Genomic DNA, 14,634 nt, shown 5'->3' with positions numbered 1-14,634 from the left:
GCTGCGGAGACACGGCGGGGTGCCCATCCCTTCCTTTGAAGACGCGACATTGGAAAATGAATGAAACAAGAGATGGCGAATCGAGAGCAAAATACACGTGTGAGGGGGAAATGCAGGGGAAGTGAAATGGAGAGCAAAAGGAAAAAGAAATAGAAATGGTTGAGGTCGGACTGAGACTACTGCTGTCGCAATCCTTTGTTTTTTGTTATTTCGCAGCTTTTTGGGGGGTATGAGCTCGCCAAACGAGTAGGAGCAAGACACGAGCAGGAAGTATGGAATAACCCAATGTTTGTAAAGAGAAAAGAGGCCCGTATCACAATTTTGAAGGACGAAACTTGGACAACAGGAAATAAATGAATAGATGATAAAGATAGAGAGTTATAAAGTAGCAGATAGCTGTTAGCAGATCTGTGGGGGGGCTGTGAAGAAAGTCCCCACTACAATTGAGAAGAAGATGGATCGAAGAGATGGGTAAGATTTGTCTCACATCCAAGATTAAATGATGAATAACTCAACAATCCTATTTTCACTTAATCGCACTGCTCTAATCGTATCAACACGCAATGCGTTTTCAAGCTAACTTTGACAGTTCACCACATAAATATGCACAAAATGAACAATGTTCTTTCCCTCCTAACATTCTTTCGCTATTTTTTTAAAACAGTGTACGTTATTTATTATGAGAACCGATTTTTATCAGTGAAATAGCATCCTCGGGTTAGATGTGGTTTTTACGTCATAAGTAAACAGCTCACTACATTCTGTGGGAGATCTTCTGCATGTAAATACACACGCATGATGTGCCTCAACGCCCTTTCTGTCAGTCTCCATTAATCTATCAGTCCGCACCTTCACATTCATGTTTAAAGACCTCTCTACGTATCTTGGGATCCTGAGTTTGGGGCCCCTGAACCCTAATTTCTGTCTCAAGGATCAACAGTACAGCTCTCTGCGTTATTGATGTCAGAAACCATGGTCGTTGCCATGGTGATGCCACACTGCAATATAAGCCAGCCTGCCCGCCAATGCTTGCAGCAGCTTCAAAGATGGGGAAAAAAAAAAACGACACAGGAGTGTGTGAGGGGGGGGGGGGGCAAGAGGACTGACTGGCGGGGTCTGCGGCAGGATCCACTAGAATGCTAATCAACCTTTCTCGACAGTTTGTCCTTCATTATGCAGGACACAAAACCTAGGACAACAAAAGGGACGTTAATGTGTGACGGTAAAGACAGGCATCCGTTCAAAAGCCTTTCCACGCACGAGTAGTCACATACACTCCACATGTAAACAGGACCAACAATTCAAGGTCATACGCATGAATACACAGTTGTACACTGTGCAACTGACACAAAAATTGAACAATCCACACACGCATGCACATACTTGCATTGTGTGTGTGCATTGACCCCGCAACATGTGTACATGTGTGCGGCTTAATCTGATGGCAGCCCTGCTGCAGAGAAATCAAATGCTTAATTATTAACGAGCCACAAAATGGATCAAATTGCTCACGACAGCAAAACACCCTTAACAGCAGTCTCGTGAAGTTGCCGGTACAGCAAGAGTTATTCATGCTCTCAGGGAAAAAAGGACACGGATATGTAGAATATTCCCTATGCGCTCAGGGTTTAGGGTCAATGCAGTATAAAGAATGTGTGAGGAAGCGAAGCTGCAATTACCATTTTTGGCCAAGTTGCTTAGAATCTTATCACCATTTTTTAATTGAATTCAGCATATAATATTACGTTTCATGTTCAGTGCATGTTGAAGTGCAGATCAGAGGGCAGGCTTAGTTTGAAGGGGTTGGGTACAATGTCAAAGTCAAGGTTTCATCTGCAACTGTAATTAAAATAGGACTATGGGGTCACTCTGTTCTCCTTTTATACATCGTCTCAAAGCCTCAACTCCCCACATGATCTCTGGCCCTTCTTTACTTTTATTTGGGAGGTTATTAAATCACTGATGTTTTATTAAGCGTTCCACAAGGATCTATTGTCAGCCTCTTCATAACTTAATCTTCTTGCTAATACTAATACAGGATGCAAAGGGGGATGCCCAGTTCAGCTGATGGCAGTTCATTAAGCTTGGCTTGCTGGATCCAGTGGGTTCACCCCTCGTGATGCAGACCAATGACTTTTACCGCGCTTTCACTTGGAAAATCACGGCTTTACAGAATGTGTGAGAACCATGTCGGTCCTGAGTCAATAAGGAAATCCTCTTGCGTGAGGGTTCAAACCAAAGTCATTCAGCACACCCGCTGGGTACAGCAGGTAGTTACAGCGCTGTGGTCCCAGGGTCAATGCGACTCCCAATTCTCAACAGTGGGGAAGGGAAACGCAAGTGGGGGAGGAGGAGGGATTCTGAGGGAGGCCCCAGGGTTAGGGGGGGGCCTAGAATGATGTCGGTGCTCACAGTAATTTGAGTATTTTTACTCGCCCCAATAATTGTTATTCAGTCCAGAGCCAGTCTCACTAGCTCATGAGCTGTATAGAGACCATCAACCATGGTCATATTCTTCACCTTATCATCCCCATTCCAATGAGGCCTGTTGACCCAAGATGAGGGAAAAGGACATATGATCTAGTAGGTCCAGTTTGACCAATATGTTTCCCCCCCGCTGGAGCAGCCTCATTGGAACCAATGAGGTGGTTGAGTTATTTGATGTCTGAAGGAGGCCTATCTCGCCTCCGTCTGGTAATTGTTTATTAAACATTTCTTTAAAACGCCTCATGTTGTTTATTACCATAAAGATTTTGTTTATCCATGGTGTGTTTTCATTTCCCCTTTCCCCACTCCACTCCTTAGCCCATGTCTGGGTATTCAGGTTGCCATATGGTTTCTGGTCCCACCTAACAAACCCAGAGGCCCAGTGGAGCTCCAGCCTGCCGTCCCACAGCGGGGCCTCGAGGGTCCACTGCACCAGCAGCGGTGCTGGAAATCTGGCTGGCTAGAAAGGCATGTGGAGTCTCTGCCTCAGCCCAGGCATGCAGATACCCAACCCCAAGGGGGATGCACACTGCTACGCTGGCTCATACATTCACAACTCTCCCCTGGCCGGGAGCTTAGAGGCTGAGAATACTCCGCGAGGACACGACTACAGACATTGACAACTTTCACAAATAGAAACGTTAAGCGAGGCTTTGCTGCAGCCTTTAGGAAGGCTTGAATATATAAGTGGCTCTCATCACAAAGGCAATATTGTTTTGTCTGGAGTTGTACAAATGTGCCAACTACACCTTCCGAGTAGGATCCAAGGAGCACAAGAATGTACATTAGTCCGGCAAGATATCAATCACTAGTTTCCTCAGAGGTCACCCACAGGAACCTTTCTATCAATACCGAAGATGGGAAAAAAAGAACCATAGTTCTCTTAGATAAGTACGATATTTATCACTTCACAGGCTTCTCATTCATTGTAGACACTTTTAGCCGCCCTTCCACCCGCCGCAGAACAAATAAGCAAACAACATGAAAGTCAACATGACAGTCCATCGATACGATCAAAAGAAGTCTCCATAATAATCCACCGTTCACTGCAGTGACCTTCTGACAACCTCTGTTCAGCAGAAGGTCAATGGGGATCCAACCAATGCAGTTGATTTCTGAAGGTCTCCCGGGAGCCATTTAGCAGTCTTGCGGCTTACATACAGAAGTTTATGGCACTTGAAAGAGAAATCATTGGGGAAAATCTCCACTTGGCAGTATTCATAGCGTGTGGTCTTGTGGACAAATGATTTAGTCTCGGCTGCAGTGATGTAATTGCTCCTACTTGTCAGTTGTTAGCAGCTGTAAAGTAAATATAATCTCACCTCTTCCACTGAGTTACTCGGCAGCCCATGAAGCGAATAATACATACCCTTGCAAAATCCATTTTTACAATAATGCTATTGTATACTTCAATATTACATGGACACATCCAATAAACATGTCACTTTCTAAGAGCTTTTAACGAGCCTTTAGATATTTGTCAGCATATTATTGTTGTCTTCTCTTAATCTATTCTTGCTTCTGTCGTATTTGTTACTTATCTCAAGAGTTGCAAGACATGCCTTGATAAATTCAGACTTATCGAACCACAGCTGCTGCTACAATTCAGTGTCACACACAGATATAGTTCCCATCCGTGGAATAACATTCACTGCCCCAGCTCTATAACCTGGTATCAATTCACTGCATTAGTTGCCCTTCGCCTCATGCAAGTCCTTCTTTTTGTGTACCAACTGACTAGATTGAGGAATGAATGTTCCCCACAGCCTCTTAACAAGTGATCCATGGTAAAAAAAAAAGAAAAAAAGTGAGGACACACTGTACATTTTATGCGGTGGAAATCTGCATCACAAACAACACAAACAAAACTTACCAAATCCTCTGTGGAAAGAAATATGCAGTTGTTCATACCACGGATAGTTATGCGCTAATATGTCATGCCGAAAACACACTTCACACACAATCAACCGTTAATGCCAAAGCTACAGTAAGTTCATTGTATCCAATCGGGTGTCAAGCTGACCCAATCTGAGTCTAACGGATCGCAGCGCACCACCTCTCCGGCAAGGAGAAAGTGATGCCAAGTGTCTCTTTTCCATCAGGCCTTGCCAAAGTCTCCCATTCAAGCTGGCAAAAGTCCGTTCATGGGATGAGCGCAGGATGCAGGCCGCATGGCTCACATCCTGACCCAAAAATAACAAGCACAGCAAAGACGTGGACATTTTCCTCCAAATACACAGACACATTAAGCAGGAATCAGTGTCCCTGGGTTTCTCCTACCTCAGCAATAAAAGACAAAACACAATAGAGTGAAGGTTTAATGGGACATGTGAAAAGACATTGAAATGAAGACTGACCTCCAAGCTGTACTCTTCCACCGTCCTTTTAAGCGGGTCCACGATCTGCCAGCAAATAAGGATGCACAAGTCAATTAGCAGCATCCCGCCAACGATGATCAATAGCTTCTGGTCCTTTATGATCTGAAAGGGGAAAAAAAAAAACACAAGATACTTGTATTAGCCCAATTGCACACACCTGCTAGTGTTATGCAGTTATATTTGTGTCTGTGGAGTCTTTTCACACAACATCTCTTATTGACCACTGTAATTATGTGATTCCCATCCCATCCCAGGACCTGGAGCCCTGCTGGTTTCATTCAAACATGTAATCACAGACTGATTACAATGCATTTAGCAGCAATTAACCACCTACTAGGATAGGAAACCAGCCAAACTGCAAGTCCAAAAGATCAAGACTCAAGTATGTATATAGCTCAACAGGCTCAGGAACCAGTGGTGGATATTCCCTCAGTACTATGCCACTATGTACTAGAATGTGTTACCTTTTGGACATAGAATGTGGAAAAGATTCACCAAACAAGAGCCAACGCTGTTGACCACGACAGCCCCTCTTTTTAGCCATGAACTTTAGAGTGATGAAAGCCGTGACCGGTTTGTGATCTTTATTTATAACAGTGTTTGACTGCGTGGAACAGTAGATCAAAGGAAAGGTCAAGCAACACGAGCTGGCCTGTGTTTGGGAGAGAAGCGCATCGCCCAGATGCAGCGCAGTGGTCCCACACAGGTCTCCATCCGCCAGCGGGCTCAGCATGAAATGCATGAGGGGGGTTGTTTTTTGATCTGGTGTCTTTTGAAGGTGTTGAAATGAACAAATATTGGCAAAAGACAAGTGACATTTCGCGTAGAAACACTGCAATGCTTCAGAGCAGCTGGGAGAAATTGGTACTAAAAGCCAATTAAAACATATTTGTCGACAATGAGGATAAAAAATAAATAAATACCGGGATATTAAATTAAATGAGTTCTACAAAGATATGCAAGATGTCTAATATTTCAGGGAAATGTACAAAAAACTAACCATCTACTCAATATGTTACTATGCAAACAAGGTAATTACTACAGTTCTATGTTCTCTTTCCTCAGTAATATAATTTCGTTCTCCATTATGTACAGGAATCGGGGGCAAGAATTACCTTCCACACTCAACTATATGTATTCCATTTTTTTGAACTGAATTGTATCAAAGACATCCATATTGTGTAGGATAAACCAACAAGGCCACAGGAGATATATTTCCGCTGTGGTACTGTGACATCATTTAAGTTAAAAGGCTGCAGCTAAACCGCAGGGCACTGTAACAACAGTATACGTCCTTCTACTTATAAAAAAGATCCAGGAAGTGGGGTGACATGCTGTAATTTCAGGGCTTTCTCAACTGAAGGAAACGTGTGTATGTACGAAGCGATTGTCGATCGTCCAGCAATATTTCACAAAGGAGTACTCACTGAGGGTTACGGTTTGAAAGTTTGTATGTTTTTTTTGTCTGTGTCTGTGGTGTGGTGTGTGTATTTGGAACAGGAGGACATTGATTGACAGTTCACCCCCCCCTCAACCCTCTTCCCTGCATCTCTGGCACTGAGCTCCTTAAGAAGTGAAGGAGTGGCGGCCGAGTGGAACCCCTTCCCCTTCTGATTTACAATCCGTGCAGTCCCAGAAAGAACTCGGAGGGTTGGCTGAGGGGAAGGACTCGGGAATGCAGTGGCAGCCCCTCTGTTTGAAGAAAAGAAGGCTAACACTCGTTCACAAGATACTTGTGAAGGAAGGGTCAGGGCGAAGCTAGAGAGAATAGAGATGTAACATTCTCTTAATAGATTTAATAGAATGTGGCGGCTTCAAGTGCCATTGGTTTGGAAAACAGCAGACAAATGACTGGAGATCATTCCCTGACCCCACCGCAGCATCGCAGTGGAAACTGCGATGGCTCCTCGTCCTGCAATCTGGATTCTCTTCATCCTCATATTTCTTTTGCTCTCCTTTAACAGCTTTTACACAGTGTCCAACCTACTTTCCTTGCCATTTTCTGCCAAGTTGTTTGTCTTGTCCCTTGTTCTGCCCTGCTTTGCCTTTTTCCGTCTGTCTCTCCACCCTCCCTTCTGCCAATCCCTCCAACCTCTCCGACTCTTTGATCCATCCCTCTTTGCTCTCCCTCTTCCTGCTCTCTCTCTCTCTCTGGCAGGCCACCCACACTTCTTCCAATATGCAAGAGGGTGAGCGAGACAAAGAGATGGGAGAGCAAAATCTATAAATACAAAAAGGCCAAGCACAGTTACAACACTCAGTGAGCTCGGCACCACTTTATATAACTAGGCCAGTGAAACAGATTTTGTCAGATGTTTAAAAAGCCATTTATATTTCTGATTCTTTTTTTTTTAATCTCACACAGAAGATTCTAAAAAAAGCAGGTGCCAGCGGCTGAGTATTTGTTAAAAAGTAAGAGTGTGAATACAAGCACCCACACACAGTGGGCAGTGATAATCCCCCTAAATAGTACCGTCAGGTCTATATATTCGATTGAGATATTTGTGGTTGTGTGAATTTGTATCTTATCATTCAGATCTATGGGGTGATAAGAGGGGGAAAAAAGTTTACAACCAGCTTCAAAAAATGCCAATCTGAATAATGGAGCAAAAACATGTGGTGACATTGATCTTTGACTTGTGACAAGCAAACACATCTATATAGTTCAGCCTTAAGTCTGAGTGGACATGTCTGCCAAATGTGAAGAAAGTACCTTAAGGTGTTTCTGAGAAATCACATTGGGATTACGTGTACGTTCGGATACACAGATGGACGGAAAACGCAAAGACATAATGCCTCTCAGCTGTCAATGAGTGGAGCCATATGAATACTGATACTAATCTTTGAGCCATGTGTTTGATTAATTTAAACAATCAAATGATTCATTTATAATATAAATACTATACCATAAATATTTAAGGTCAGCTTTTAATAATGCCATGCATGTATATCATAATATATGTATATATATGATACTTTTCAGTACCTTCTTCTTCATCTTCACATTCTTGAAGATGGCGTGCACCCTCCAGGTCTTGGCAAACATGGCCCCAAAAGCTGTTGTGTATCCAACAATGAGGATCCATGTCCGGACCTATCAGGACAACGGGGACAAACAGTATTGTGTCATGTCTTAAACTGGTGATCAAAAGTTCTTTATAAAGACATCTGATGCGACAGCTATTTGCATTTTTCTCAAGATTTTCATTTAAAATAGCCTAGTGAAGCCTTCTAAAAATAAGAAGCTGTCAGATTAATTCTTTTGCTCCAAGTGTGGAGCTCTGGGAGAACGTCCTGGACCATCCAGGCTGTCACGCTCCTAAGAGCGTTTCATCTTAATGAGAAACAAAACGTAGACCTCTTAGTGCTTTGGCACAAAGGACACTGCTGACGTGTTTTAAAATATTAGAATTTGAATAGACTATGAATAGCAGAAGAGTACTTCATATATATATATATATATATATATATATATATATATATATATATATATATATATATATATATATATATATATATATATATGTGTTTGGAGTGTGGGTACAGGTTCACTGTGAAGTCCCCATCTGCACCACAAAAACCACAAACCCTCCACACAGCTACACTCTCTTCACCTGCCATTCACTGACATATCTAGAGAGAGCAAGAAAGCCGGGCAGGGACAGAGCTCGGAGTAAAGAAGACGGCATAAAACAATTACACCTTTCTTTCTCAAGGAGACCAGCACATATTGATTGGTGTCGAATGGATCAACCCCAGTGGTCCTCTGCAGCAGAAACTTGTCTGAAGCTGCGCTGTGGCTCTGCGGCAGAGCTCCAGGTGGGGCAGCTTGAGACGTGCTCTGCCTAACATTACGCTGGTGTGCGAGTGTCTCTGTGTCTGGAAGGTGGTATCTCAGTTGAAACTGGTTATCACTGTATTCCAAACTTTAATTAATCCGGCATCTACATAGTCACACAGTAATGCTGCCCAAGGGAAGAAACTTAATGTGCTCCATGCCAGCTACAGAGCCACAGAGAGATTCAATCCGTTTTCACTTATGGTCGGTCGCATAGTGCACATGCTTAAGGTTTCAGCAGTGTCCAGCAGTAAATCTGTTATTGTGTTATGCAAACATGAAAAGAGTTGAAGGAACCCACGGTGCAGAGGGTCTCAAACTCTTTGTCGGAGACAAAACCTCCATCCAGGCCAAACAGGAAGATAGAGGCGTAGGAGAGCATGCCTCCTAGGATGATCAGGTTGTTCATGTAGGGACTGGACATCTTGATTAGCCTTTAAGAGAGAACAGATGATTAGAAAAGAATACATTAAAATAGCATAAAAAAGTGAAAGAGCCTAATCAAGAGTGATACTTGAGAGTAAAACAGTTTGATATTGAGTAGTGATATTAAATCAGTTGAAGGTTTATAATCATTCTCAAGCTTCAGTATTCTATTCAATTCAATTCCCTACGATTTCTTTTAATAATTCCTTCTTTTAACTTGACACCAACCATTTACTTTTCCGCTGCACCATAAGTTTATGAATTTCAACTTTACAAGCAGGCCTTCGTCTGACCTCTCACTCCATCCTCATGCTTAATGCTGACCTGTGGTTGCGATTCTTGATGTTGAAGAACAGGAAGGCCCCTCCCATGAGCATGCCCAGGATGGTGATGGTGGACAGGATGCTGTACAGGGGTACGTTGATGTGGCGCCGCTGCAGACGCACAAACGTACGATCCTTGGGAGGCTCCAGACCTTTTAAGAGGATGGAACAAGTCTTTGTTCAAGAGTAAAGAAATGTATAAAACAGGGCATTTATGTGTATTAATCATTCTCTGCCTCTTTTCACCTTGACAATCCAGGACCTGCTTCATTCAAACCACAAAATAGCAACACTGCAGCAGACATTCAGTGGCTGAAACCAAATTCCTCAGTTACCCCAGGCGATTGGAGGCATCTTAATGCACCACAGTCCGCTTCCTGCCCTTTCTTATCTTTTGCTCTATTTTTCTTCCACCAGTGTTCTAAATCGATTGCATTGGCATCGTCATGCGCATCTCCACTTACTCTGCTCAGGGATGTAGAAACAAGCATCTTAGATGGTACAGTCCTAGTGTTTCTGAAGGTGGGGGAAGGCCGACAAGATCGAGGGATGGTAAAGGGGGGAGGGATAGCGAGGGGGATTAAACAAATTATTAAGTATGCCAACACAACGTGGGTGGAGTTAAAAATGGATGGTTAAATAATTTAGCTGATGGAGGACGGTTTAGAGCGGTAAAGGAGTGGCGCGAGTCCCTACACACAGCGGTGGTAGGGTCTGAGCACGCCTCCGAGTGTATATTTGTTTTGGAAAGAGTTTGGGTTTAAGTGAGCAAGTGATTGTCGGAGGAAAGTGCAGAGCAGCTAAGCGATTGTCCTTAAACACGTATATAAACACACATCAGATGCATCAGGACATCTTTTTTGTCTTCAGTGAGCACTGAAGTCACAGACAAAATGCACTCAGACACCCACAGGGTGCTCTTTATACCTTGGAACCTTATGGAGTTGTTGATGAGATCCAGGACATCAGCAATTGCGTTGTACTCGCCCACCTTCACCTCATGGCCCTCTGTTCAAATAGAACACACACATAAACACATACTAAGTTGATTCATATGCTTCGATGGCTTGGTGGCTATTTTACTTGGAATTCTGCGAGGGTTGTCTGAGAGAAATGTTACAGATATCACTGATCGTGATAGCTTTTAGCTTTGACGATTGTTCAACTTTTACACAGCTGTGTGTACAATATCGGGAGTCATTTTTAGAAGATATTAATACTTGTTGGAGATACCTTTAGAGCACTTTAAATGGTGATGATAAACGGTCGCACTAAAGACAACCTGCATTGGTCTAGTGTGCATGCACAAATCTTTCTCTGCTTATCCCCGTTATCACTGTGTAGGCCTATTGAACTCCGCAGCCGCATTGTCCTTGACAAGGAAAACGGCAGATAACATCCGTTTATGCAGCATCGCAGGCCACCGCGTTCCCCTCGTTTGATCTCCAGCACTGGCATCAAAGGGTCAGTGAATGGTGAAAATAATAGACGGAAACAGTAAATACCACGTTCTGCACGCACAATCGAGATCAGTTTATCTTAAACGCACGTCACAGGGGTCAATAACCATGTTTGCCGTGGTCCTTTGTTAGGACCTAAACAGTAGAAGGGATGGCATATCAACACTCTCCCTTTGACATGGTTAAATACTATTCTATACCATTCCTGATCTCCATCATAACCCAGGACCTCAAGTTGAAGCTCAACAACAGCTCCATCACCAAGAAGGCCAGGCAGAGGACGTACTTCCTCATTTCTACACGTCCGTCCTCTTTCCGCTCGCTCCTACATCGGCGTCTGGTACGCGGTGGCCAAAGCCAAGGGCGAGGCCTGCCGAGACGGGGTCATGGCTGCAATGTCTGTGTCCTCTTAAGTTTGTTGTTGCTTGTAAATCATAGCATTTATCTCCAAGCTCCAGATATCCAAACCTTTTACCCACAGACACAAAGTTGTATCATTGAAACTCTCGTCTTCTGACAGAACCACAAATGGCATGTTTCCTTATCTACCAGTCCATTGATTTAAAATCTGTACCCAGAGGGACTGCTGCTGTGTTCCGAGACTTCTGGTAGCGAGGTATCTCTTATCCTCATGAGAGGCAGTGGGAGTAAGAGCCATTGAGGCCCCGGAATAAGAACGGCTGACAGGGGTAAGTGGAGGATCAGAGTCTGAGGACAGATGATAGGGTCACGTTGAGGATCACTGCCTTCTAAAATATTCAAGCTCGGGCTGTCCCTCTTCTCCTCTCCAACCCGCCCAGGCTCTTGGGTGTGTCAAAAGGGTGACAGATTCCTGACCCTTAACAAGTGAGGAGGAAGTGATGCAGTGAAGGTTAAGGAGGGACAGAGGAGGTGTAATAAAGCTTTGGCACGAAAGCTTTGGTGACAGATACATGTTGCACAGGGGTTCGGTTTGAATTTGTTTGTGGAAGGTGTGCATTGGAGACACAGTGAAGAGCCGTTTCAGGGAAGAGAGAGACATAGAGAAGGGAAAGATGCAAATCTGTATCACAAATCAAAGTCAATAAATCGAAATCACGAAGAAGCTGTATATATATATATATATATATATAGTGCCCTAATGCCGCCGTAATTTAGACATGATACTTTTCTTGTTTATGCAAAGCTGGCAAACCCTTGAGACGGATAAGCCATCACCAGCCAGGCAAATAGGTTAACCTCTCACTCAATCACACAATCGTGTCTGCAAGCATTACGGAAAAGGACCTGTTTGACAGATAAGACATCAAACAATCCAAGAGCCACATCACTGATGCCAACAGACACAAACACACACGCACACACTGAGTACACTAATACACAAGCTTTCAAGCATCAACATACCTTTCTAAAACATCCTATTAAATTAGCAGCAGCAATGAATACGGACGTTTTTGATCCCCCAAAGTTTAAGAGTTTTAGCATGATTATTTTGTATATAGTTACATTAAATTGCATAGTCATGTTTTTTTTAATGTGGATGACAATATTATGCTCTGTTTATTTTTGACCATACATTCTAATGAATACTAATGATTACAGAAAAAAAATTGTTTACTGATTACTGACTTTGTCTTGGTTGAATATAAAACATTGAAATAGCTATAAACCAATTTGTCTCCTATTTCATCAAACCCCAGTGAGCCTTGTAACAGTATCAGCAACTACTGTGCAAACACCAATGGAGGCATGCACACCAGCATGTTCACAAGCACTCGCTTTCTGCACGCACACTCTCCCTCACACACTCACACACACACACGCACGCACACATAGTGTGACGTATGCAGCCAGAGGGATCAAGCCCCTCTGCACTGAGGAAGATAAGATGGTTAGGCAGAGAGGACTGAACAGCACCACGCAGTGTGCTACATACAGTCAGGGGAGGCTGGGAGCAGGGAATCCCCCGCATCAAGATGCAATCTCTTGGTTATTCTCCCACTCAGCAGGCCCTACTGGCTGAAAAATAACCTCAGGGTGATACTGTGAGGAAAGAGACTCCATTTTATTTACAAGCCTTCACAGTCCAGACATTGTGTCGCCGTGGAGGAGATCAAGCACAGTGAAGCGCCGTGGGCCTTACGCTTTCAAATCTTAGATTTACCTAACCTGCCCCCACACAGACACGGAGTGTAGGGCAACTCCTTACATGAAGACTTGTGGGGATGATTTTATTCACAAGAAAAGGTCTAAAACAGTTTTTTATTTTTCAACTCGCGACCTCTTTAGAAAAACAACAATGAGATGAATGTGAGTACAAATCCTTCAACGTAAAAACTGAAATTATTCAGCCTCCCTTTCCTGTGTTTACTGTATGACTCTTTTCCTAAGCTGTTTTGGTCAGGATCCATTATCGTGGCAGCCATCTGGCTTTCAAAAAGAATTGTGCTAACCCACATTTCTGAAACAATTGCAGGTGTTCTTGAACACAGATGTGCAGTGGCTAGAATTAAACAAATTGTAGAACTAATTCTAATTCCAACAAGTGGAGTCTCATGAGCAGGAATAGAAGGCTGCAGGTTTTATGTTTGAAACGATTGGTTTTTTTTTTTACAAGCCAAAAGTAAAGGATGTAAACAATATACACAAAACACTATGCAAAACCAGAACAGAAAATCAAGACAGTTTAATCTGGGTATTATCTGTGTCACTCATACCTTGAAACTGGTTAAATTTGATTGTGCCCATCCTCTCACCGTTCCGAAACATGACTTGGCCCTAAAAAGAAAAATCAAAAGCACATTAAACATCGCAAACGCATTTCCTTTAACTTCAAATAGATTTATATAATACATACTTGAAAATAGCATTTTGTTCTGCTTAAGGAGATGCAGCGTAAGGTAATTTTAGTGGGCACAGTGCCGGCCTGAGTCTTGGCTCCTGCCCACACTGCATCCCATTTGACTACAAGCTGCATAAATGGGTTGACGTGGCGAAGGGGTAGACAGGGTGTACCGGGAACCGCTAGGTTGGTGGTTCAAGCCCCGGGCTGCTCCATGTCCCATGTTAAAGTGTCCCTGAGCAAGACACCTAACCCGTAATTGCTCCCTGGGCAAAATGGTAAAATCCATGGGTTAAAAACGCAATGTAAGTCGCTTTGGATAAAAGTGTCAGCTCAATGACCTGTAATGTTCAGAATTATCTTTGAGCAAATTTGTTTGCTAATATCTTTAAAACAGTAAGGCTGCTTGATTCAACTTTACTCACATGCAGCAGCATTGGTACATGTTCAGAAAGTCTTTACAGAAAAAAGTGTAGTAGTCGATGAATGTTGGGAGGTATTTATTCTATATTCTTTTTGGCAATATTAACCTCTCCCCAAAAAGATGTTTTTCAGTCCGACGACAACCCTGTGGGAAAACAAAACAATTGGACGTCTTTGATTCAAACTCCACAGGAACCAGACAGCAATTTCAAGTCAGGCAGCGTCTGTCAAACCCAGACAAGGTAGACAAAAGCAGATTGACTTTGTTGCAATAACCTAAGACGTATTCAAATCAATTTGGCTTCGGTCGCTTTATCTCTCACATGTATTCTCAATCTTCCTCTCTCTTGTTCTATTTTCTCCTTCCCCTTCTGTCTCGCCCTCTTCATCCTCGAAGACTGCTCAATTAATTCAGCCAACCAACTGCTAACAGAGCCGCCTTACTAGACATTTAACTGGGTTCACATGTTACTGACTA

General features: G+C 43.1%; 1 protein-coding gene across 1 annotated transcript in view; it reads right to left on the bottom strand.

Moving 5' to 3' along the window:
- Positions 1-14,634, bottom strand: part of gabbr2 (gamma-aminobutyric acid (GABA) B receptor, 2) — a 127,776-nt gene that overhangs the window by 30,774 nt on the left and 82,368 nt on the right. Inside the window, exons 8-13 of the mRNA XM_040188886.2 lie at positions 13,609-13,669; positions 10,380-10,460; positions 9,454-9,604; positions 9,005-9,137; positions 7,852-7,959; positions 4,845-4,967 (exon numbers count right to left, since the gene is read on the bottom strand). Of these exons, the coding sequence (XP_040044820.1) occupies positions 4,845-4,967; positions 7,852-7,959; positions 9,005-9,137; positions 9,454-9,604; positions 10,380-10,460; positions 13,609-13,669 (657 nt within the window). The remainder of the gene's footprint in view (positions 1-4,844; positions 4,968-7,851; positions 7,960-9,004; positions 9,138-9,453; positions 9,605-10,379; positions 10,461-13,608; positions 13,670-14,634) is intronic.

Source organism: Gasterosteus aculeatus, chromosome 10 (assembly GCF_964276395.1).
Source record: "Gasterosteus aculeatus chromosome 10, fGasAcu3.hap1.1, whole genome shotgun sequence".
NCBI classification, from domain to species: Eukaryota; Metazoa; Chordata; class Actinopteri; order Perciformes; family Gasterosteidae; genus Gasterosteus; species Gasterosteus aculeatus.
This window is presented reverse-complemented; position numbering and strand designations above follow the sequence as displayed.